The 26880-nt window shown below is 36.3% G+C and overlaps 1 protein-coding gene across 3 annotated transcripts in view; it reads left to right on the top strand.

The window, feature by feature from the left end:
* EML3 (EMAP like 3) overlaps positions 1-25488 on the top strand; it is a 76116-nt gene extending 50628 nt beyond the window's left edge. For 2 of the 3 annotated variants that reach the window (XM_072421623.1, XM_072421624.1), the window contains 13 exons: positions 495-590; positions 3143-3277; positions 3394-3532; positions 11186-11337; positions 13801-13926; positions 16074-16205; positions 16386-16453; positions 18114-18202; positions 18341-18543; positions 19520-19607; positions 20365-20463; positions 21802-21932; positions 24224-25488. In XM_072421623.1, coding sequence (XP_072277724.1) covers positions 495-590; positions 3143-3277; positions 3394-3532; positions 11186-11337; positions 13801-13926; positions 16074-16205; positions 16386-16453; positions 18114-18202; positions 18341-18543; positions 19520-19607; positions 20365-20463; positions 21802-21932; positions 24224-24412 — 1647 coding nt within the window. In that variant the 3' untranslated portion in view covers positions 24413-25488. Of the gene's footprint in view, positions 1-494; positions 591-3142; positions 3278-3393; positions 3533-11185; positions 11338-13800; positions 13927-16073; positions 16206-16385; positions 16454-18113; positions 18203-18340; positions 18544-19519; positions 19608-20364; positions 20464-21801; positions 21933-24223 lie in introns of those variants that run through there. The other variant, XR_011922126.1, reaches the window with a different exon arrangement.
* Positions 25489-26880: the final 1392 nt, after the last annotated feature.

Here is a 26880-nt window from a genome sequence, read left to right as displayed (position 1 = left end):
CCTTCTACAGTAGTGACTTCCTGCGCTCTCTGCTTGTACGCAAAGGAGGCCTGAGGGGATGTAGAAATATGTTGGACAGGGCTGGAAAAATTTACTTTGGAATTCAGAGCTATGTTGTGATATCATAGAAGAGGCTAGGAGCATACTTTCTGGAAAATTAACAATTATTTTGTTGTACTTGAAATGTGTGTTTAAAGAAAATACCAGGGAAATGTACATATAGTCCATGTACAAATTAGGGTTTTTATTTAATTTTTTCTTGATACACTTTAATGTATATTTTGGTCATCATGCATAAAATTCTGCTCTGTAATATACCTTTATAGTATTCTCCTATGTACCTTTCATTGCCATGACTGCCTTTACCAATGTAGCATGATTGGTGTAAATGGAACCAGATCCAGAAGATGAAAACACCAAACACGTTTCTGCTTCTTTTTTCCTGTGTACCAAGTCATTCTGTTTTATTGTTTTTGTCTCTATTCTGTTCACAGGATTCAGGCTCATACCTCTGTGTTGTAGATGACTGTAATGAGCATGTGCTGTCTATTTGGGACACAGCCAAAGGGAACAAGATAGCAGAAACAAAGGTATATGTGATATTGATATGAAATATCAAAGTACAGGGACTACATAGAACAAACATAGTGGTATATTGTCAAGCAAACCTGAAACCAGGCTTCAAAAACCATATGTTATACTGTGCACACTACCTTTGCAAATCAATGATCAATTGTTTTCTTATAAATGGTGCAACAAAAACTAGTAGCTGACACAAGTAAATATAGTGGCATATCACTCTTTGGGCCTGATTTAATAAAGCTCTCCAAGGATGGAGAGGATACCCTTTCATCAGTGAGGCTGGGTGGTCCAGCAAACCTGGAACAGATCTGGTCCAGGAATAAAAACATTTGCTAACAAATGGCAAATTACTTTTAGGAATTTCATTTCAGGTTTGCTGAATCACCTAGCTTTACTGATGAAAGTGTATCCTCTCCATCCTTGGAGAGCTTTATTAAATCAGGCCCAAAGCGTGATATGCCACTATATTTACTTGTGCCTGCTTCTAGTTTTTGTTGCACCATTTATAACAAAACAATTGATCCATAAAGTTTTGGTTAACAAAAAATGAGGGGTGCTGCTCCCTAGATATTGTCAAACTTCATGACAGCAGCCCATGATTTGAAAAGGCAGTGTGCACAGTATAACGTATGTTCTTTGGTATTTGAAGCCTGGCTTCAGGTTTGCTTGACAAGCTTTAATAAGTCAGGGCATTTGTATCTATTGCTGATGTTGGTTCCTTGTCAGGTGTTCTATTTTTATTCCTAAAAAAAATAATTTCTTGTTGACAGATGAGTTATGATTATTTGGATTACTAGATATTCTTGTATAGTTCACATTTTAAATGCACGGAGTATGTTCACAGATTTTAAATCTAGTAGAACAAAAAAAAATAGCACTGTACAATTATAAAAATACATACAAAAAAAAACATTTTAGTCTAAATATAGTTTATCAGTAGTCATCAAATATTTTTTAATTGAGCAGGTAAAATAGCTTAATGTTATTTTTTTTAATGTAAAAGAATAATATAAAATATATATGAAATAAAATGATATTTACAGTAGGGGTAGGTATGACAGTAAGCTATTATATCTTGTCATTATTTTTATATTATTGAACGTGTAGTTTAAAAATGTGCTTGCGCTGTTTACCAGTAATACCTAAAACTGTAGTTGAACATGACCCAAAACTGTACCTGATTCATCAAGCATGTGTATACAATTCTATAACATGTCATTCGGGCAATATTTAGCACACCTACATTTTTTTGCAGATTGATGAACCAGGGCTGTTGTATTTATGGGACAAAGAATGGTTATTTTTTAGTTAAATATGCATTTGTATACATTTATGTGTTTTGGCCGAGTGCTACAAAAATAAATAAACAAGATAAACAATACCATGAAATTGTTTGTGTACAAAGAATGGAGATCAGGGGAAGGAGGAAATAAAAATGAAACCTTGAAATTTAAAAGTGTGCTTCTTTTTAAATGTGCCCCTCTTTCCCAGGCTGAAACTGAATTAAACCTAAAAACTTGTTTTTAAAAAAAGTTAGATCATTTTTTCTTCTTTCCTTGTGGTGCCTACCGTGACATCATTCTCCTTTGGGCAAGATCCTGGGGAATGGTGAGTAGTCCAACTCTCACTGTGAAAAAGATCATGCACTGTACTGCAGTATTTTCTCATAAGAGAAAAATGGAGTCCTATGCATTCTCTTAATCCTAAAGCTAGGATGATGACATTGCCCATGCTTTTCAGACTCCAGGGAAAGTTGGGTATATTAGCTAACTTGTTTTTCTCATTATGTTGTTCAGCATGTTGATAAGGAGGAAGGGAGCACATTAAAATGTGTACCTTGTATGGAATTGCAAGGTCAGTTGTATTTTGGTCTACTTGGTGTAGAAGGGGGCGAAACAGGAAGAATTTATTCAGTTTGCAGGTTTTTCACCTGAAGTTACAGAGCAATTTACAGGAAATGTCTGTGATTTGCATATAACAACCACAACTAAATATAACCAAATAGTTACATTGTATCTACCCATAAACTTGTTAGCAAACTTTCTATACACACTTTTTCAGACAGTTTGGAAGCAGCTTTCAATACCGGTAGCAGAATTGCATGAATGCATTAGTACATTACAGTAGTCTGCTACCAAGTTTTCACTAAAACCATGAAAACAGTTGAAATTTTGGGAAGATTTGTTTAATTACTTCCCCAATCAAGATCTGTTTTTTTAATATTAGGTTAGGGCTAGGTTAGGTTAATATTAGAGTTAGGGCCTTATATAATCTTCTCCAAATGAAAGTGTATAATGAGGTCTGTAAACTTTGGACCTGTTTCAGTAAAACAGTTACCATCATTAGGATAATTATAAAACTGATTCTAAAGTGGCACTTGCAATTTTAAAATTATAATTTTAAAATATTGTGTAATAATTCATACTTACTAAACAATGGGGTCTATTAAAAAAAAAAAAACCCTGTTTTATAAATAGGGAAAAATAGTACATACATTCATGTTTTATTTGTGTTGTTTCCCTTGAGCTGCCTCTTAAATACAAACCTTTTATACCTGTAGAGTACAAATGAACCGGTTCTATGTGTGGCCTTTAATCCTGTGGACAGCATTTATATTGTCACCGTGGGCAAGTCTCATGTACACTTCTGGACATGGAGTGGGACATCACTTACAAAGAAACAAGGGATTTTTGGGGTATGTGTTTTGGTCCGTTACATTTCTGCTGTGTCCTTTTCAAGGCCATTTCTTCGTATTTTTATTTTTCATTATTTGATTGTTTGCTGTCTCTTTTGATTCTTGTCTCCATTTAGAAGTATAAGAAGCCTCGCTATGTTCAGTGTTTACTATTTGATCGAACTGGGGATGTCCTCACTGGAGATTCGGAGGGACAGATATTGACCTGGGGAAGAAGTGCAGCAGATACAAGGACTTTAGGAAAAGGTGCAAAAGGTGAAAAAAGATACACCAGTGATTGTATAGGAGACAAATGGTCATCTTTAAGAAAATCAATTTACATCCCATAGAAATTATTGACTTATCTACACTATTTTGCTTACAGTGGCACTAAAGCTTCCACTTTTAAAATTTAAAGGTAACAATGCAGAAGGGAACAGGCAATGCTCCTTCTGCAATATTCATTCTTATCTGTCTGATTACTCCAGTAAACTGTCAAAAACATTGAGCTGGATAAAAGAAAGAAGAGAAAAGCCAGGGTGTTTGCTAAGCAGCAGTGTATTGAAAAGAAAAATCATACTAAAGTAACAATAATTCCTTCAATAGGAATGTTCATACAACAGTTTTTAGTGTTTTGACAATTAAATTGTTGCGTGGTCATCCATGATGAATTTCATGAGGGAGGCCAGTTAGCTTGACATAGAATCCCTGAGACAATTGTTGCAATTAAACATTTAGTGTTCTGATGCGTTTCACCTCTAGGAGCTTCCTCAGGGGACTTGAGGTAGGATGTTAAATTGCTGGCTGCATATAAGCACATCATAAATATATAAATACAAATAAATAGTGTATTTAGAAGTTACTAGTCCAATAATAAGAAGAAATTGTGCCTAAATTAATATTGGCAAAAAGAATTTGAAGACTATTCAAAGGTTCATCTATACTTATTAGTATTAACACAAAATGTAATAACTAAGTTAACCATCCGTATAATGATGTTTAAGTATATAAATACATGAACAATATGTAACTCACGAAGAAATCTATGTATAACTACAAGACAAGGTAGGAGCAAGATGATAGTAACACTCATAACTCATGAACAGATTAATAAATAATAACATGACAAAGTAGTAATAACATAGATCAGGAGTGCCCAAAACGTTGATCACAAAGGCAACCTGAGTCGATCACAGAGCCCTGCCTTACCCCTCCCTGCTGTTTCCTAGCAGCTGGCTGCTGCTGTGTGAGAAGGCTCTGTGTAACAGGGTTTAGCATTTTTATTGTTGGTAGAACCTTTTTGACTTGGTCATTTAAAAAGTAGCTTGCTAGCCAAAAAAGTGGGGGCACTCCTGACATAGATAAATCAATAAATAGATTGCCACCACTGGATATGTTATGCAATCAGCAGGGAAATAAATGAGTAACTAGATCAGTATGTCCAAATGGTTTATGAAATTGTATTGTTTATTAAAAATTTACATTAAGATCTCTAATTGAAAAAAATAGATGTACATACTTGTGTTGGTGCAACGGTCAGGAAAGAAAGAAAGAATGGAATTCAATAAAATGTGTACAATAAAAGGTGTACAATAAAAAGTGACACCACCGTCTGAGATGGAGAAGTATACATTTTATTAATGTTATACAATAATAAAATATACCAGTGTTCTCCCCAGCCCATTTTAGCTGGGTGCACCACCCGGCACTTTTCAGCAACCACCCGGCTGTTTTTGGGTGGTTACTGAAGAGTTGGTCACAGTTCATGGGCTTCCACCCCCCTACAATTTCTTCCCACTCAGCTTAAAAAAATTTCTGGGTTAAGCACTGATATACTATATTATTATTAAAGTATGGGGAAGGTTGTTGTGTTATATTAATGGTGGTGAGTAGTATATAGATAGTATGTTAGATAATGTTTGGGGATGTTAAGAAAACTAGTTTAAACAGACTAGGTTACTGTCAATAGTAATAGTAATCTGAGTTGATATTAAAAATCCTGGAAATGCAGGATACTAGACTAGTTAATGAACTGAATGAATTCTGCCAGCAGTATTAAAACACACATCTAGAAAGAGATAAGAGGATGGATTGTATTACCTGATAGTGATCTGGATATGGCTTGATGAACTGCTTCCGTCCTGTGTGTATGCCAGGGAGAAGCTGGAAGACTCACAGCGCATTCGCGATATGTCGTGAGAACATTGAGGCATTTCCACCCCTACGTCGCGCTGGTCCTTATTGGACCGCCCCTTAACATGTTGTAAAGTTATTCGTTGACCTAGTCACAACAGACATACTGAAAAGCAATTTTGCAAGTGGATATACAACATGCAAATGCAATGAAAAAAGCAGTGCACAACCTGAAGAAGCACAAAGAAATCGTTATTAAACCCTCAGATAAAGGGGGCAACATCGTGATCATGAACACCTCTCACTACAAATCCATCTGTTCCCAGGTACTAGATAATAAAGAATGGTATCAATATCTTCTAACCTTTTCGAAACTTTCAAAATTAAATTTCACAATATAGTCTGGGATGCTTTTAGGAAGAACATTATTGACAAAAATACAAAGGACTATCTCTTAATTCAACATTCTCTGATACCCACCTTCTACATTCTGCCAAAAATTCATAAGAACCTACAGAACCCAACCAGACAACCAATTTCTCTGGGATTCCCTCAATAGCATTGCATGCTAGTGAACTTGTAGATGCGTACCTACAACCTTTGGTGATACAGATGCTGTCATTCCTAAAGGACACCATTGAGCTGCTTAAATCCATGAACAATTTGCAAGTACCACCTACATTAGTAACCATAGATGTAGAAGCGCTTTATTCAAGCATTCCACACGAGAAAGTCCTCACTATGATATCTTAATGTCTCACTAGACATCGACCTATGTCAACTGACGGAAACAATTTCATTCTACAGCTGTTACGATATATCTTAGAGAGGAATGTATTTACATTCCATGGGGTTATGTACCTCCAAACTCAAGGCGTTGCCATCGGGACCAAGTGCGCTAACTTATACCTTGGCGAATGGGAGAGGGAGCTCTTTACTACCATCACCACCACCAACTCTGCCCCCTACATACTATCATGGCAACCCTATATTGTCCCAGACACACCACAATAATCATTTTATTCAGATGATAGCAACTTCTCTGTACAGAAAGTCCACTGCAGGAAACACAAACCTGCACGCCAGAAGTACACATCCACAATCATTGATAAAAAGCATTCTGTATAGTCAGTACTTGCGTTTAGGACGCAATTGCTCAACCCCGGGAGTGATTTATATGATTACGTGCCCGTGTGGTACATATTATATAGAGAAAACTAAAAGACCCTTACGTAAACATATCTACAAGCATATTTATGCTGTGATAAATGGGAATATTACCACTCTACTTAGCCATCACATGGCAACAAGGCACAACTCCAACGCACAAGAACTCAAATTCTTTGGTTTAGAACAGGGGTGTCAAACTCAAATACACAGAGGGCCAAAATTAAAAACTTAGACAAAGTCATGGACCAACCTTGAAATTTATTGAAAAATTTGAGGAAATGTTTCCTCTTCATTAGATATATACCCTTTTCAAAGGGAAACAAAGAGGTTTTGCTTCACATTCAATCTGGAACAAGCTTATAATAGAGAAAGAGGCATATATATGTTTTTATTTATTTAGGAAAAGATCCTATGCCCCCTCTATTTGTAGCCTTCTGAGTTAAATTTTTATGGTAACCTTGTTGCACAGGCTAACAATAACAATATTCTTCTATGAAAATCCAACCATTCAAGTCCATGCCTTGGAGTAGCAAGGAAAAGTACAGCTGAGGAGGAGTGCTGGAAATGCCAGACGTGGCCAATGCGAAGCTAAATCTTATGAGTGGCCTGCCACTGAAACTCCCTCTTCATTGAAATAGCGCCGCTACTAAAATTCCTGGCATTATTTGCGTCTATAAAACAGTCCAATGCAGGGCCATGCATAGGCAGAGAGCCCGCTGGTCTAGATGCGAGTGATGCCGGGAATTGTAGTAGCGGCGCTATTTTAATGCAGCGGCAGGCCAGTTCAAATTTAGAATTCCTTCGGGGGCCAAAAAAAAGGACGCTGGGGGCCAGACTTTGACACCCTTGGTTTAGAACATATACCCCCCAGCCCTCAGGGAGTTGATATTGACAACTTATTACTACTATCAGAATGCAGATGAAGAAATGTTAAGTTTTAAACCATTTTTACCAAAACTTTAACAGCCTTCTTGCTTTTCCAGTACCCCACTACTGTAGTAACCATTACCTACTATTCGTACAAAATAAAAAGGTTTTCTCAATACTTTTCCACACCCCTCACAGTTATCCCCTATACTTGTTCTATATATTCAATATGGTTTACACGTGGATGCATCCTCTAAAAATATAATGTGTATTTACTGCATTCATTCTCAATTTCTACAATTTTTTCCATAATATCTGGTATTAGGTGTTCTTAATACACCAATAATATATATAAGTGATTATATAGCAATTATGGTCACTTTAAATTTTTTTGTGTCCTACTTTATAGGCTATGTGTGTACAAAGATGCATTCTTTTAATACAATGTATTTTTGTGTATTTACTATATTCATTTTCTTGTTCTGCATTTTTTATGATATCTTGTATTAGGATTGTGTATTATAACGCAAATATACATATTTGACTGTACTGTATTTATAGTGACCCTCAGTACTATGTGACTGCTTTATTTATTTTTAACAAGAGTAACCATTTATTGGTATACTTCCAGCAGCGATCATTTAAATGTATGTTCCTTTTGGTTTTCATTAGCCCTCACCCCCACTATCATCTTTACCTGTTACACCTTCATACATCACATACATAGATCAATACAAAATATTTACCATAATGGAAGCAGAAGCGGTTCATCAAGCCTACAAAGCATGCGCAGGAACATCGCGCACGTGCCATTGGTCTCCTAACCCACTCTGTGTCCACCCCCCTACTTCCTCCTAAAAGGACAGACGCCAACTCTGTCCTTCCACATTGCCTTTCTGACACAGGGCCTCTGCTGCATGTCTCAAGCCTTGGAATTCCATTTCCATATTACTATCGTAATACAATCCACCCTCTTTCTTTTTTTGAAAATTATTTTTATTGAGGTATTCCAACGTTTACATGACAATTAAATGGCATATTACACAATGTTCAAAGAACCAACATGAAAACAACATCATGAGAAAACACAAGCCAAATACACAAACACATTAACATATTGCAAGGAGGTAATAGTAAAATAAAAAGAAACTCCAGTATCTCAGTTTTCTATATATTTGCGGAGGAAAAATGTGTTTTCACAACATCCCCAAACATTATCTAACATACTATCCATATACTACTCACCACTATTAATGAAACTCAACAACCTTCCCTATACATACATTTTAATATAGTATATGTTATTATTGTATCTCATGAATAAAATGTATACTTCTTCTCCATCTCAGACGGCGCTGTCACTTTCTATTGTACACCTCCTTTGAATTCCATTCTTCCTTTCTTCCCTGACCATTGCACCAACACAAGTAAGTACATCTCCTTTTTTAATTAGACATCTTAATGTTAATTTTTATTAAACAATACAATTTCATAAACCATTTGGACATACTGATTCAGTTACTCATTTATTTTCTTGCTGATTGCATAACATATCCAGTGGTGGCAATGTATTTATTGATTTATCCATATTATTACTACTTTGTCATGTGATTATTTATTAATCTGTTCATGAGTTATGAGTGTTACTTTCATCTTGCTCCTACCTTGTCATGTGATTATACATGGATTTATTCATGAATTAATTAATGTTCATTTATTTACATACTTAAACATCATTTTACGGATGGTTAACTTAGTTATTACATTTTGTGGTAATACTAATAAGTATAGATGAACCTTTGAATAGTCTTCAAATTCTTTTTGGCAATATTAATTTAGGCACAATTTCTTCTTATTATTGGACTAGTAACTTCTAAATACACAATTTAATTGTATTTATATATTTAAGATGGGCTTTTATGCAGCCAGCAATTTAACATCTTACCTCGAATCCCCTGATGAAGCCCCTAGAGGTGAAACGCGTCTGGACACCAAATGTTTAATTGCAACAATTGTCTCAGGGATTCTATGTCTAGATAACTGGTCAATAATACCCTTACGAAATTCGACATGGATGACCACGCAACAATTTAATTGTCAAAACACTAAAAACTGTTGTATGAAAATTTTGATTGAAGAAATTCTTGTTACTTAAGTATGATTTTTCTTTTCAATACACTGCCGCTTAGCAAATATCCTGGCTTTTCTCTTTTTTTTTTATTTATTTATTGTTATTGACATTTTCAGGGTACACGACAAAAAACCTATTGTTAGAGATTTCTGATTAGCACTCCCTTTAACCATTAAAAACAGCGAGCTGTGCATGGTTGCCAGTTTTCTTGGCATTCTCGGGTTCCAGTGTGCTTGCTGGGACTGATTGAGTTACGTCATCCTGACCCAGCCAATCAAGATGGCCAAAGAAGAAAAGAAGAAGGAAGATGGTGAAACCTTGCAGTGGAAGGGGAGAGGTAAGTATATCACTGCTATAAGTGCTTAGTGCTGCTTTAAGGTTAGGATAGGATAGTATTTGATAAACCTTTGGTTAAGCTTTCAAACAAATAATATTTATCCCAAGAACAATATTTTATTACATTTTTTCCTCAGAACTTCAAACTGCAGACACTCTTTATCTCTATAACATAGGAGAAGGAGTTCTGCACAGAAAAAGATCTGGGAACAATGATAATTGACAAAAACATGCTTATGGGTTATTTGGCTTCCCCTCAAAATTGACCTTAGACTATATCAAAGACATGTGACTATGGTAGGGACATTAGATTGTAAGCCCCTTTGAGGGACAGCTTTTTGCATGACTATGGACTTAGTTTGGTGCTGCGTAATATGTGGACGCTATTTAAATACTGTGTACTAATAGTATTAAAAAGTCAACACAGAAAGTTATCAGCTCGAAGAATTACTGGCCAGATAAGATAGGGTAAGATAAAGATAGGTTTTTAAATAAGTGGTCTGACTGTATACAGTTTTTATTTACACTTATTGAGGATGCCAAAACCCAGTGAACTAAGTAAAGGAAGGTTTCAGTTATAGCCAAAAATTTTTTTTGTTTTGGATAGTGTGGGAAAGTTAGAACTTCAAATAACCTAGAGATGACCCAGGAGAGGTTTTTCCTGTTTCTCCCACTGGCAGCAGATAGAATTTTTTGGATTTGATTAAAAACAAAAGCATATAGTTCAAGAACTGAAGATGATTAAGTTAAGATAATAATCAAACCCATGTTTATAAAAGACTTATTTTTAACTCAAAAATAAAACAGAAATATGTAATATTGTAATATAAGGAAGCATTTAATCATAGCACTGTATAGCTCTACTGCTCTTCCTAAGCATAATGCCTACTCTCTGTGCATCAGACTGCTTGCCACCAATCCAACAAATACAAGTATATGAGTGTAACAACAACAAAAAAGAAGTACAGTACACAAATAACCCTTTATTATCAATGCAGTTCCACTGCATTTCAGTGCACCACAACACACAAAAGGGAAACAGCTGTGCTATGTGGTGCACCACGTTTCCAAAAAAATGCTGTATGTTAAAACCTACATTGTAATTAGGTGGCAATCTATTTAAAAAGAATATAAAGCACCATACGTGCCTAAATCAGCCTGTAGGTATTGGCCAATGGAAATTCAGCTTCATCTCAACTGATAGTTAGAAACTGATTTAAAAATGTCTGTAACTAGAGCCGATACTAAGCTTTTTTTTTTTTTTTTTTACCAATCTTTAATTTTTCTTTCAGACACATACCAAATATTACGCCACACACGTGCCCATGATGGTAGTGTATCTTCACTAACTGCTCTCAGAGGGGGATTTGTTCTCAGTTCAGGAGGGAAGGACAAACGTTTGGTACTGTGGAGTGACACACTGACCCAACTTAAAGAATGTGAGGTGAGATGGAATTTATTTATACCTGTTAAAAGCATAGATTCCCTAATAGCAATAACTTTGTTACATCAGCTTACACAGTGGGATTTTAAGTACTAAAGGCCTGATTTATTAAAGCTCTCCAAGCCTGGCAATTGACCATCCAGGTTTTCTGGATCACCCAGCTTCACAGATGAAAGTGTATCCTCCCCAGCCTTTAATAAATCAGGCTTTAAATCTCAACCTTAAAACATTCCTTGTCCATGCTGGCAAAGCAACAGGTTTGCATCAATACCCCTTCCCTAAGCAGCACATACTCACACTTCATATAAACTTTACTGCTCCTTTATCCACCAGGGTGAAAAAAAACACTTATTATTTCCTAGTATGGAGGGCCTTTTAAGACATCTGCTACCTTTTTATCTTGCTCATTGGCCTAGAGTTGTGACATAAGGGAAGGGAGACAGTCCTTACCCATGTGTTCCAAGTTCCATTGAGAGTGGCACAAGGTTTTGTTCCTGGTAAATGTGTAGAGTGGTATTTATTAGAAAGTATATGTTGCTGGAGAGGGTGGTATTTAGGTGAACCTATTGATTTGCCCTGCATTGACAAAGCATAGGATCAATTGAAGTTTTCAGTGCTAGTCCTACATAAAATAAATCAAGTAACTGTTAACTGAAATCCATTGTGTTTAAGATTTTCTGAATCTAGTTGAAAGTTTATGTTGCTTCTAGCAAGATTGACTCTTGAAAGAGTTGGTCGGTTACCAGTTAACAGCGGTCTTTCCTATGGTTTTGTGAATGGTTACAGCAAGAAAGAGTTTTATCAGTACTTTATGAAGTTTTTATTAGGTGAAGTGTTGAACCTGTTTCAGGAAACTGTAGGTGAGGAAAAATAGACATCTGAGGGAAAAATTCTGAAACTTTATTGCAGCACTTTTTAAATCTAATAGCACAGTTGTGAATTAAAACTTCTCTAATAACAACTTATGTGATTAGCAAAAAATTGTGACAAAACTGCAAAGTGAACTAATGCTGACATAAAACCATGAAATATTTTAACAGATGCTTTTTATATAATAAAGGACTTCTTTGTGGAATCTGCACAGACTTAACTATGGTTTTATAATGATTAATTGTGTCTTTTCAAATGTGTTAGTATCTGAGTTTGACTTGGTTTCAGCCTTTTGCAAAGAGGAAGGAGCACATGGAGTCACTGAATAGTACTTCAGTGCTTGTGTGCTAACAAGGAATATTCTGATGGCAGAAAAGAACAGAATGACAAAGATAAGCACATCACATCTAATGTGTCTTTTTTAATTGTGCAGTCACAGTGACTGGGGGTGAATCCTCTCAACAGGACAACCTTTATACCATGGAGCACAGTAATATGCATTTAGAGCAGCTAGGTCTCAGATACAAAGTAGTGAAAAGGTAAATGTTCCATGATATGCAAAGTCAATCTAGGGTTTCCATGCAGCCTGGAACTGCTCATGTATATTGACCAGAATTGCAGTAAATGTCTCAAAAATAAAGATATGCTGTATGCAAACTTTCACCTTGCCATAGCAGAGTTTATTTGGCATTACAAAAGACATGTCAAATTAGAATATGTTCTTGTTTAGATAAAAACTCCATTCCTCTGATGAAAAGGGCTTCTCACAGTTTGAGTAGTAAGAGATGTACAAACAATAAGGTCCATGTAATGGGTAGACAACTTATTATTGTGTGCATGGACATGTCCACCACACATGATACTTGGTGCCAAGTGCCCTCAATCCCCAAAACAAAGAGGAGAGGAGATGAGATAGGATAAAATTCTTAGGGGAAGTATAATTGATAGGACTGTGGCCCACTCGTAACCAGATCTGCATTCGTTACTTATCTGATAGGACCTGTGGCATGTCCCATTCCCAAGTATATGCATATGCCAGTTTATACACATAGAAGAAAGATAATATGTAGCAGTTATAAATTCAGGTCACATGCATGAGGCTGCAGCAAGCTCTTTTCAAGTCAGTGTATAAGAGAATTTACATAATGCCTAACGAACGACTAACTACCATTTGTCCTATAATTGTTAACAAAAAAGTGCACAACGACTGGCCAACGACGCAGAATGTTGCTGGAAACGAATGACCATCCCAGGGGATCTGATTGGGCGATGATCGTTCGCTATCTATTGTGTGTACAGTCATTCAGTGATCGTGGATGTTTCTGCAGCACACTTTCTCCAGTACATGTCACTTCCTGCACCGTTCAAAGGATCGCATCTCATGTGTGTGCATTATTGGCAGATTATATTTGAACAATCGTATCGTTACAGCCTGTACAGATTCGTGTACTATGCGATTGTTCAAAATAATCGTGAATAATTGTTGATCGGGTCATTAATCGTTTGTTTTATAGCAACAATTATTGCACGTGTGTACGTAGCCTACAAAGCAAATGGCAGTGTACTCTATGATGTGGCTTCATTGTTCTACAGATACCTGAGCAATTTGGAGTAGTGCGTTCCATTGCTGAAGGCGTAAATGGTGAATTGTTGGTTGGCACAGCAAAGAATGCTCTTCTGAAAGGGTCACTGGAGCATGGATTTACTCCTGTTATACAGGTTTGTACAGTTTTTTCCACCTATTAATATTAGTGCTTGTGAAAAATATCTTTCTATACAGGTCAAAGAGAAACAAGTTTCTTGTAGTAAATGAATGCAGGTTTGAAAATCTTGCAAAGAAAATGTATTATTTTATTTTATAGTACATCAATGAATGAATGAATGAATGATATTATAAAATAATATCAGGACAACTTAACGATGATGGTGATCAAATAAAATTTTTTTATGTTATTTTGAAAATGTCAGTTAAAATGACTGTACAAGGAATACTGAATAGCAATGTTTAGGAAAAGTAACCAAAAATGTTTATAGTTTCCTATCAAGAAAAACAAAAAATAATTTCTTGGGTATAACATGTATATCCCTAATAAAACCAGTGTTCCCAGTGCTATTTTTGGCTCCTAGATCAGTTTAATTGACACTAATGATATTGTTGGCTATGTGTAAGGGTGACATTCTTCCCACTGTCTACTAGTGAAAGAGGCATTCTTTTGACTGACCACCATACTAATGTACTGTGAGCTGTGAATATAGTAATTATAGCAAGGGTTCTCTAAGACCTGAAAATTATTTCAAGGATTTCTCTGTTAAAAAAGTTGAGAAAGGATGTCTGCTTAGACTTTTGATTTGACACAGACATTGAATTGATAATATTGATTGTATTTTCAAATCCGAATTTGGCCACAATGTCAATTGAACATTGATCAGGCAATGCATTTTTATTGAATGAATAACTATTTTTTGGAAACTGAAACCACTGTTAGTGTTGTGGTCAATTTGTCAAATAGACATATTGGGGAAGACAATCGTAATACCAATCAGATATTAAACAAGTGGCTGGTACATCGAAAACTGGTAGTCAATTAAAAAAATGAATTTTAATTTAAACTCTGATAAATTAAAAGTTTCATCTCAAAAATAAATTCACATAGTGCACCAATAAGTCTGTCCTTGTAAATGCATAAAATGGAATCTTTCATTGTCCTGATCATTATTTAACAGAAGGACAAATTATAACCTTAATAAATAGGGGTCATAGCATCTTAAAGGGGAATGCACATCTGTTCTGCTTTATTTAAAGTTAACCTGGATTGAAACTGAATCAATGCTACTTGTCATATACAAAGTGACTGATATTTAGCTAATACTTTTGCATCACTTATTTATATATATAAAAGGGTTAGCAAATTTAAGCATGTCACAAATAACATTTTTTGAGAAATGTTGAACATTAAACTAAACTCAAAATTGAACAATCCAAATTCCAATGGTAATCAGGTTGATAAGTGAATACAATTAGTGTATACAAGCAAAGTGATGGACTTATTTCATTGGCCCAGTGTGTTTGTAAACTGCAGCCATTTCCTTTAATCTCTGAATTCAGACAGTGAAAGGGTCAGTCAGATGTAACCATGTGACACCTAAAGTAGGATGAACAATAGAAGGCAGGCTACATTTCCCAGGATCCCTGCATTACAGTGGATATTATACACAGCATTGCCAACCTACGACAGTGCATAGACATAAGACTTTACATGATATTTTAGTGACTGGATTAACATGCACTTTTGTGTTAATTAAAACCACGTAATAAAAAAAAATCAATGCTTCCGGTTATTGGTTATAACAATGCTGCCTGTGATACTTGGCTTCTTTAACCTGAAGTATAAAGCCTAAGGGTAGTTTGGGAAAAATTTAGTCCCCAGCATATTTTAAAAATAAAATCTATCTTTAGCGCTTCCCAGCAGGCCCAATCTAGCACCACTCATCCATCTATCATGGCTGCTCTTCCAGGTTGAATGACACCAAGGGTCACTAATCCTATATCCTGTGAACCTAGAGCTTTAAGGGCTTATCCTCCATCCCTGGACTCACAGGTGAATACTGTAGATAAGGGTATATCATGTTGTGGCACAGCTTTCTGCAGCATTTAGGAATAGCTTCTTCCAAAGAGAATGAAGGTAAAGAAGGACCTATGACATACAAGAGGGCAAATGATACCTAAAAGGTATGTACTGGTATGTTTTTCATGGGTAAGTTAGGGCACATCAATCTCATACATAAGCATGCTGTATGCACATTCACTTTGTGGCCGTAAATGAAAAAATGGTATGTATTTATGTTGCAATTTTTTGTTTTTACAGGGACACACAGATGAGTTGTGGGGCTTGGCTACACATCCCACTCAGAATATCTTCATGACCTGTGGACATGACAAACAGTTGTGTATCTGGAATGGTAGTAGTCACACGCTTAGCTGGGCATGCATTCTGGAGGTGAGAGATGTTGACTGACTGTGACTCATCTGTAACATGTAAACATTAGATTGTAGTTGACAATGCAGGCATTATCTGACCACCCTAAAGGAAATATTTCATTAGAATAATTCATTTGGCCCAATTAAAAAAATATTACAAATGTGTTTATACAAACATAATTTATTTTATTGTTTATAGGATACTGGGTTGTGTGCAGATTTCCACCCTAATGGAAGAGAAGCTTGTGTGGGTCTAAGCACAGGAAAGTAAGACTGTCATTACATTTTTTTTTAAACAACCTTCTTGTTCATTTTCATTGTGGTGTGATTTTCTTATAAATCATTCTCATATAAAGTTTTAAAACACAGGACATAAATGAAAGGAACTAGGTAGTCACAATTATTACAGAATATGATCTTTACGGACTGTAGTTTACAGTGGGTGGCAAGGCTGCTCTGACTTAGATTCAAGAGTGTTTTTCTTTTTGCCTTGATACCATCAAAAAAAAAGTATGTAATATGTAATATAGATATTGTTAAATAGACATAATTGCTATGATATCCATGCAATGCAAAATATTTTAAATAAGTCTGTTTATTGGCTGCACATGATTACAAAACTGTAAAGTGCCCAGTTTGCTTTCACCTTTTTTGTTGTTGGGCTCATCTACATTTCTTTGAGCCTGGGACCTCTGCAGGGGGAATCAGAACATAGAGAGGGATCTCTTTTAGAACGAATGAACCCGGAGACTGCTCTAAACACCCCAGGTTCAGAGCCATTGAATCCCAGCCCTAGCTAAGCAGCAGAAAATTTCCTGAACAGAAAAATAGTAATTTAAAAATTGACAAAGGTTACATCTTTTTCCACATGGTCCAAGCTAAAAAACAAAACAAAAAAAAAAAACTTTTGGCTGCGTTTTACTTTACCTCTGTGGTCTTGAAAAGGTAAAATGAAGAAAAAAAAAAGACATTTGACCTAATACATTTTTCATTCTTGACTTATATCCCAGGTTTAAAGGCCTTGATAAGGAATTTTTTAAATGTGATTTCTTGGTATTATAATACATTATTGGTTTATAACAAATACCACTCCATCAAAGTTAATTGTATTAAGTTCCCAACTTCGGCTAAATAAGTAAACTTATTTTCTTACACATTAGTGGTGGTGCCAGATTTAAAATCGAACCTAAGTAATCTTTATGATGCTGTCACTTCCTAACATTAGTATTACACCATGAAGACTGAACATCCCAGTCACAAAAGGCACACATTTAAGCTATGTACAGATAACGGATCATTGTCCCTGGACACAGTTGCTAGCAATTGTTTGCAGTGAGAAGTGCTATACAGAAAGAACACTGTTTTTTATGGATATGATTAGAGAAGGATGAACAGAATGCACCCCACTTTCTCTTTCCTAAAAGAGACTACAGCGGTTGTTAGCTGTCAGTTGCTTAGTACACAGTACACTATTGCAACAATAAAAGGCGACATACTGTTTCTGTGCAGCAAAATGAAGATCCAGCCAGACTGCACTGGCAAAATCAGAGTATGTATATAGGAGGCACTAGACCACATTATTTCCAAATATACAAATGACTTGTTCAGTGAACAAATGTTCCCAAAAACTCTTTGGTTGTCGTTTGCCACTTTAATTTAAATTGACTTAAGTTTTCTTTGGACTGTATGACTTACTGTATAGTGTGGTACTCACACTGCTTCTTTTACCCCTTTAGTTTGCACAGGCCGGCAATGCAGTAATCTGAAATCTTTTTCTATACAAATAAACTTTCCTATTAGAGTAAGCAATATCATGTGTGGCTTTCCTGTCCCTGGCAAGCCTGCCACCCTAGGCATGGTCTCTGTTGGCTATGAGGAAATCAAGCCTTGCTTCTTAGTGATATCACTTTTCTACATGTCTTTACAGGTGGCTGGTGGTGGGCATGCACACTCACAGTGTTCTCTCTGTGCACTCTGATGGGAATGAACAGCTATCTGTGGTCAGGTACTCACCAGGTGGGTATGAATTTAAACTTGGGTTTTTCCTTCATAACATTTTCATATATACTCGTTATTGTAGTTACTTTTTTTTCTTACATTGTCAGTCCAGTATTTTTTTGTATTTCTTCTTCATCATCTATTTTTTCTCCACAGATGGGAATTACCTGGCTATCGGATCCCATGATAATGTCATCTATATATACAGCACAGGACATAAGGAACGCAAGGGTGAATTTTCCAGAGACAACTCATCAGAGGAGAAAGAGAGCTCTCAAGAAGAAGAAGTTTCCAAAGGGGAAGGGGAAAACAGTGTGTCTGAGAGAGTACAGCAGTACATGAGATATGGAAAATGCATGGTGAGGGGGTACCCTGCTTTTACCCTAACCTCTCTAGCGGTTCATTTCTTTCCTATTTTAAATGTCCAAAAGCGGGTACATTGTTTTTCATGAAAATTTATTTTACAGTATAATATAATAATAATAATAATAAGTTTAATAGAGTTTGAAACACAAAATCATGTAAAAACATTAAATTGAATAAATTAAACCATCTATATATTTAAAAAAAAAATTAAATTTTTTTAAATTTAAAAAAAAAATACATATTATACTCATACTATTATATATACTGTAAAATAAATGAGCTTGAAAACAATGTACTGCTTTTACACATATAAATCCAATGTATTGCATTCAATACAGTTATTTTGTATTGAATGCAATACAAATGGATTTTGAATTTCCCGCCCCAACCCGCCGGCAATGTACACACGCACCAACGTCACCGGGAACTCCCCTGTGACTCATCGGGTGCAGAAGCCAGCCGGAGGAAGAAGGAAGAGGACAGAGATTGCGGCGATGGACGACGCGGGACTCCGGCGGATTAGGTAAGGCTGTATTTACTATTATCTTCCATAAGTTTACCTACCCCGAGTGTGACTTGGGGTTACCGCTTTCAGTAACTTTTTTTCTACCCCGAGTCACACTCAGGGTTACCGCTAGGGAGGTTAATATTGTACAGATATTGCCCAAAGAATGTGGATGTACTTAAACCTGTGCATTTTGGTGTTGTTTATTGCAGAACAAATTTGCTTCCTTTTAGTTCTGTTGCAATAACAGGCCTGTGCATAGTTGCTGTACATACTACAAATCTTTAATGATTTTTTTATGCTTAATTTATGTCAGTGTTAAAACCCTTGTTTTTCTATTTTTACAAAAATAATATTTTGCTTTTTATTTCTCAGTCCAAATCCATATATCCTTTATTATTCTTTCTAATCTACATTATTTCAGATCATTACCTCTATATTGTTCTTTATTTTCATAATCATAGGGTCATTCTAGTTTTATAACACATTTGGATTGGTCAAAGGATGGAAAATATATCATGTCAAACTCTGGTGACTATGAGATTCTGTATTGTAAGTATTATTCATGGTATAGTGCCTTTCATATTCTCATATATTTCATAAGCCTAAAAATGTGCCTTCAAAAGTGAATCAAGAAAATACTAGAATTCAAGTACAAAGCGATTTGTGTAACAGATAACCTGGAGGCAAAAGCTTGGTTGCATGTTTCCTCCCAGCCTGTGCGTTTTCAGCTCATCTCTATTGTATAGGATCAGACATGTGATCTGTTAGGTGTGCATTAAACATTATTTCTGCGGGTATTGCAGGACCTCATCATTGCCTGAGGCAACAAAGTGATGTACCAACACCCAGATACAAGCTGCACATATCTGCTATTTCAGGTTCTGAAAGTCTGGACATTAAGAAACAACCTATAAATGGAAATGTTGAATCCCCATATTTTCATATTCTAAATGCCATCAGGATGCAGCTGGGGACAAATTCCTATCTTGTTTCATTATATGAATGACCCTAGCCAAGAGCACACCCATCAGTATTAATAGTTAAAAAGAAAAGAAAAAAATATTTTTCGATTAAGTGACTTACTAGGTATAAATTCAGTAGTAACGTAAATTAGAGCTTATTAAAATAAATGGTTATTTTATTAGAGAGTACTTTGGTAAATAACAAGGGTTTGGTTTTCAGAAATATAAATGCCTTTTTATTACATATTTCTATGTCCAATTCCAAGAGAAAGGATTTATAATGGAATTGGTGACCTGTACACTACAGATCTTAACATTTGTTTTTTATCCCATCCATATGACAGGGGATATTGCTGGTGGTTGTAAGCTTCTCCGAAACAGATTTGAGAGCAGAGACCGTGAGTGGTCAACTTATACCTGTGTACTGGGTTACCATGTTTTTGGTAAGCAATTTCTACTTTGACAGTGGCAGTCTGCTATATAGTATTTATTGTTATTCTTGCACATCAGCATATAGACCATATATGCACAGCTCACAGCAAAGTTAATGTGGTGATCAGTGGGATAAATACTACTGGCCAGTGGAAAGAATGTCACAGCAATAGACATTGTCTTCACATGTGTCTTCACTTCTCCTGGAAGGCCATTATTCTTGATTCTCCCATCAACCCATAGTGGTATGTTTTCACTTATAGTGGACTTTCTTGTAATTATCTATGTTTTGTACTAGATGAACTATGTCTAATTCTTTGTAAACTTCTTGCACCTAAATTAATAAAACCTAATTGTTTCATATTTGCCAAAAAAACCTCTCTTTTTCTTTTCTCCCTTCTTTATTAAAACAAGAGTGTGGAACCACCTCTAGCGCTACCTTTCATTTTTATTTTAAACTGATTTAAGAGTCAAAAATTGCTTAGGTAACCCCTAGCAACCACTGTAGGAACCCTGGTTGGGAAACATTGATTTAAAGGCTGTGGCCAGTTGCTCTTCTATATGATGGTGCCTGCATAGTCCCAGGATCGTTGCTATTTTGAATCCGGTAGAACAAATCTGTTATTCTAACTAATTCTAATTCACTCAGTGAAAAAGATTTTGAGGGAATAATGCTAATGATAATGGGGATAATGCTAATGCGCTAATTAGTCTGCCATAAAGCAAAATGATTGTGGGAAGTATATCACTTCCTTTTTACTATAAGTGGTATTAAGGGAAACTCAGAACATATGTACAAATCCCCATTGTGGAAAAGTATGCTAACCCTATGTCATCTGCCTCTGACAGCACTTTGAAGGCAAGTTCAGTTAACTTGAAAACAAAAAATGTCTCTTGAGAGCTCTAGTATGGATGTTTTTGGATGGACATTGTCATGGCTGGAAGCTCAGGTGGCTAGCAGTGTAAAAAATATTTTTTTACAACATATTTCAGTCAACAGAACAGCCATTTAAAACATAGAAGAATATAGGTAATATATATAAATATAGGGAATAGTCAGATAGCAGCCTCTCAAGATATATATATATATATATATATATATATATATATATATATATATATATATACCCTACCTGAGCCAGTCAATTTTTCTAAGAAAGACAGATAACACATACCAATAGAAGCCGGATGCTTTTTAGCTAGATGAAAGCAGTGTATTGGGTGGTCAATTTTATCAAAACAATTTAAAGGTGGGAGAGTTGGAAAACCACTTGTATTACTTGTGCCTTATTTACATACAAATCAAATCATTTGTTTATAAAAATACATTTTTTCTGTATGACCAATAGGTGTATGGCCAGAGGGGTCTGATGGGACAGATATCAATGCACTTGCTCGGTCTCGTGATATGACCATGATCTCCGTTGCTGATGATTTCTGTAAAGTTCACCTTTTTCGATACCCCTGTAATAAACCAAAGGTAAGGTGCCAAAGATTTCAAGCTGTTCTAGTGATGACAGTGCTTAACATGTGACTAAAGTGCACCAGTCAGTGAATTGGCCCCTGTTGGACATACACATTTTACATATAATGAAATAACTTGAATGTACTGTTTATTAACTTTAATTTTTTTGTTCATACAAAGGATTTATTGTTACTCTGTGACTCAACACAGATGACCCAGTTGTGTTGGTGATATTGCAACAACTCAATGACTCTCTTTATGTCTGCATATTCTTCACAAAAAGAAACTGAATGGCCAATATATTGCCATTGTGAAGGAGGACACATTTTAAGCCCTGCTTTGAGCTATCGATGAATAGTGGCCATTCAGTTGAGTTATAGATTGGAATTCCCAATTCCTTCATTAAATCAGGTATGACATGGCAATACACAAAGCCACGCTAAGTACTGCAGAAATGCAATTTCTCTGGTTTGAAAGTACTATACCTTCATTCCTTTTTTTAAGTAAGTTTTTCTCACGCAGTCTTAATGCTAGGAGTTCTGAAGCCTTCTTCAAAAGTCCCAAATCACGTGCCAAATCACTCAACTCATACTGATCAAATTCCTTACGAACAGAGTCCTTTTCAATTTCAAACGCTTCATTATTGTTGTCACCCAATTCATCGCCATAATCATGTTCTTCAAGAGAGGATAGTGGAACGAAAACTGGCACTGGAATTTCATCTGAATGAGCCGCTGGGCGTATAACCGATGTTAGACTAGGATTCTTTATGTTACATTTTTTACTCTTGTTGTATCCTGAAGTTTTCACTATACAAAGGTACCAGTCACTGAAATGATCTCCTGGCTCTCGCCAAACCATAGGTATACCAAATGGCATCTTATCACGTGTTTCCTTTGTCCACATCCATAAAACCTCGACATACTGTTTGCATACCTTATGAGGGGCTCAAGACTTATTTTGATCACCAAGTTTAACTTTCAAATATGCCAAATAGGCTTGCTCCACAAATGTGCTGATGTTTGTTTGCCCTTTGACTGGGAATAGCGAAACTGCCACAGGTATAACAAAATGAATCAGGGTTGTTTAGCCACTTACGACGAGAAACAGCAGAGCCAGACATGATCTGAAAGAAAGGAAATACGTGTGTAAGTAGAAAAATAAATTTTGCTTATTTACTATCACTAGTTAGAGCAGCACACAACCTCTGACCACACTGTCTTGCGTGTAAATGAATAGCCTATACAAATCCATGCTAGAGTAATTGCATTAATATAAGCAGTAGAGAAAAAATAGAAGAAAACTAACTGCACTTTCAGAATCACCATACCTATTTTAGTGTAAATAAGATTAAAAATTCAACAAAAAAATTGTTCAAAATTGTTTCTCAATGTAATTACCAATGAAAATGTACCATTCAAAATGTTGTAAATTGCACAGAAAAGTGCATAAAAGTACACTCACAAAGATCCTACATAAACCCCCTGAAATCAACAAAGCCCCTGATACTTCATTGGAAATTGTAGCTCAATAAGACATTTAAATGTAAAAACACTCCTATATCTCCACCTGCTGGTAGAAAAGGGTTTTACATTTTTTTTACATTTTGCTCTTGTATAGACTATATACAAAACCACTATGCATTTTTTTATTTCAAGCATTCATTTTAGGTATATATAGCTAAATAAGCAGAATTTATTTTAAGGAAATCTGATTCAATATGGTTGCTTTATACTGTAGCAGAAACTAACCGTCTAAAAACTCCAAATTTTACTGATACATTGTACCTGATGTATTAAAGATCCCCAAGATTGGAGAAGGTAGACTGTCATGAGTGAATCTGGGTGATCCTGCAAACCAGGAATGGATTTTGCCCATCTGCCTAGAAATAATTTTATTAAATCTGTTCCACGTTTGATAGATCACCCAGATTCACCCATAATAAGTTTTTTAACCATTCCAAGTCTTTAATAGATCAGGTTCTATATATCCATCACTATGAAGCAGCTCATGCAGGGAAGGTTGCAACTGTCTTTACAGTTTGAGATAAAGATAGTTGCTGTGTACCTGCCCCTCTTTTTATCAGTGAGCTGACAAATGCTAAATCATTTACAACTGCTGAGTAAAATGTATAATCTGTAATGTGATTTAGAATTATTTAACTGTTCCTAAAACCTAATAAATTTACATGTTGCAATATTTCTAAAGACAGGAAAATGTTTATTATATGTATTATCACTGGGTATATATGCAGCACATATAAATGTCATTTTAAAATTTCTCTTGTATTTATAATTCTCTGTTAGGCTCCTAGCCATGTGTATTCAGGCCATGGGAGTCATGTGACCAACGTCCGCTTCAGTCATGATGACAGTCGCCTCATCTCATTGGGTGGAAAGGATGCAAGTATTTTTCAGTGGAGAGTCGTGAGAGGAGCCAACCTGCCCCGCAGCCAATCATTGTCCTCAGCAGCATCACTGGAAATGGCCTCTTGAGTCACGTTTTCAATTAAATAATTTTTTTCTTTCTGTCAGTGATACCCCAGCTAACAAAGAGCCAGCTGCCATTATACTCAGCGGTTATTTTGCATTATTATTTTTTTTTATACTGTGTTTTAACTAACTAAAATGCAACAAAACATATCTGAGCCAGTCTTACCTGAAGACACAGCTTCAGTCACCAAGATTAGTACAGCTGACCTTTGCTGCATTATATCCCTGTAATTTACGATACAGAGAAATGTGAAGATTACCATAGTGAACTCAGTACCTTATCTACCATGGACCGACCATTCTGTGTAGTACAGTTAGTTCTGTAAAATCCCTACTCAGACATCAATCCAAAACACTGAACTACTGAAAAAGACATTTAAGCCACATGAATATTGTAACCTAAACGTTCTAATGCAGTAGAAGCTAATCTGTGCAAATACAGGATGACAGTGGCACAATAAATGCAATGGATTAGAATCTTTAATGGATGTCACTGTAAAACACAACATAACTTCTCAATATAAACATTCAAAGCACAATATTTCAAGTACTAAAACATGTACCATGCCCTATTAATTGCTATATAAATCTGTACAACTTTTTTGTGCTCTGTATAGGCAGCAGAAACATGTTTGTAGTCTTCTATACCCCACTCAGCTGCCAGTCCTCGTCATATATTCGGCTTGGTACATCTTGGCATGAGGATGCCCAGTGTGACTCTCTCTCTACCCTATCTGAATGAGTACTGTCTCCAAAAGTCACTATTCACAAGGATCAAGAGCTGTCATATACAGAGGTGGTGTTAGGTTAGCGAAGTCTTCAAAAAACTTATTTTGCTGTATGTGATATGTGAACCTGCTAATTATAAATCTATATTGCTTATTTTTAAATCAGCCCGTTGTGCTGTCATACTGCCTTGTCTTGCACTCTTTTGTTAATGTTTGTAAGCTGCCTTTCAAAGCACTTTCTTCTATTGTGTAATGTATATAAGATATATGTTTAAACTATCAGTGAATTTACATGGATTTTTATTAAATATATATTTGAAATAAAGGGCGGACATTATTTTACCTTCTAAATGTGTGATCAGTTTATCTTAGTATGCAGTACAATTTCCAATTTTAGACAAAAGAAAGCAGACATGGGAAATTAGGTTAATAACCTTTTTGTATAGGTTGACAATCGAAAATCCGGCCATCGATAATCCAGTTCCTTCAATTTTCCAGCATGAATTTCGGAGCGCATTTTCAATACAGGGACTGTAGTACACTGTTTGGCCATTTATGTTTTGATGGTGCTGTTCTCCAGAAACAGCTGTTAGGTCTTGCTTGTTACTCTAAATACACGTTGAGATGTCCATGCTGCCTGCTCCCTGGAATTGTGCCAGATGTCTGCAGGTGCGGCGAGAGGAAGGCTGCCTGTGTGTGTGCTGGCCTCCTGCCTTTTCTTCCCCTCCCCCCTCAGGCCTTTCTTTCCCTCTCCCCTCAGGCCTTTCTTTCCCTCTCTCCTCCGGTATTTCTTCCCTCAGCCCCATCTCCCCTCAGGCCTTTCCTCCCCTATTCCCTTAGCCCTATCTCCCCTTGGGCCTTTCTTCCCTCAGCCCCCTCTGTCCTCAGGTCTTTCTTGCCCTTTTCCCTCAGGCCTCTCTCCCCTCAGGCCTTACTTCCCCTCTACCCTCAGGGCTCTTTCCCTACCTGAGCCCTACCTGGCCTTAGGCTTTAACTCCATCCACCAGTCTTAACTTGCAATTCCATTTTTTTTTTTACATCAGCCTGGTGCTTTCTAGCCATCTCCAAATTCTGCCTGGGATGGAGTGCCTGGCCCATATATTCCATCCAACACATCTCAGGCATAGATACCAAATAAAAAGCTGCATATCTGCAGCACCACAATTTTTAGCAATTGACATAAATGCCATCAAATACCCACTGCCTTTGGCATCAAATATCCCCCAACATTACAAAGGGTACCAGTAAAGTGTATCCCCAGCCAAATGTATTAATTTATAGGTACTTGGGGCATATTACTGTTATCATGACAATCATTTTACTATGGAGAGCATAGTTTCTCAAGGGTTGTATACATCTCCTACTTTACTTACTTTCTGTGCTCTAGATCAGCTCTAGCAACCCACTTAGTGGTCTGCGAGAAAATTCTGGTGATCCGCGGCTCCTGCCAGTGTGCCGGGGGGCCATGTCTCCTTACGGATTGCAGCCTCAGGGCATTGGGCGGGTTGTGTCTGCAGGCTCAGACCCACGATCAGAGAGTGGGTGGGTTCTGGCATCATGATGTCACAATGGGGGGAAGTTTCATGCGTGGTCCGGAGCCTATAAGTTTAGTGGTCCGTAGTTCTATAAAGGTTGGCATCCACTGCCCTAGATAGCAATAAAAACCCAACAGATGTCTAATCCTCGGGAGGTGGTCACTGTGAAAGCAATTTCTTTTTATTTCACACACATGCTTTATTTGCC

Source organism: Pyxicephalus adspersus, chromosome 9, assembly GCF_032062135.1.
Source record: "Pyxicephalus adspersus chromosome 9, UCB_Pads_2.0, whole genome shotgun sequence".
Lineage (NCBI taxonomy): Eukaryota > Metazoa > Chordata > Amphibia > Anura > Pyxicephalidae > Pyxicephalus > Pyxicephalus adspersus.
This window is presented reverse-complemented; position numbering and strand designations above follow the sequence as displayed.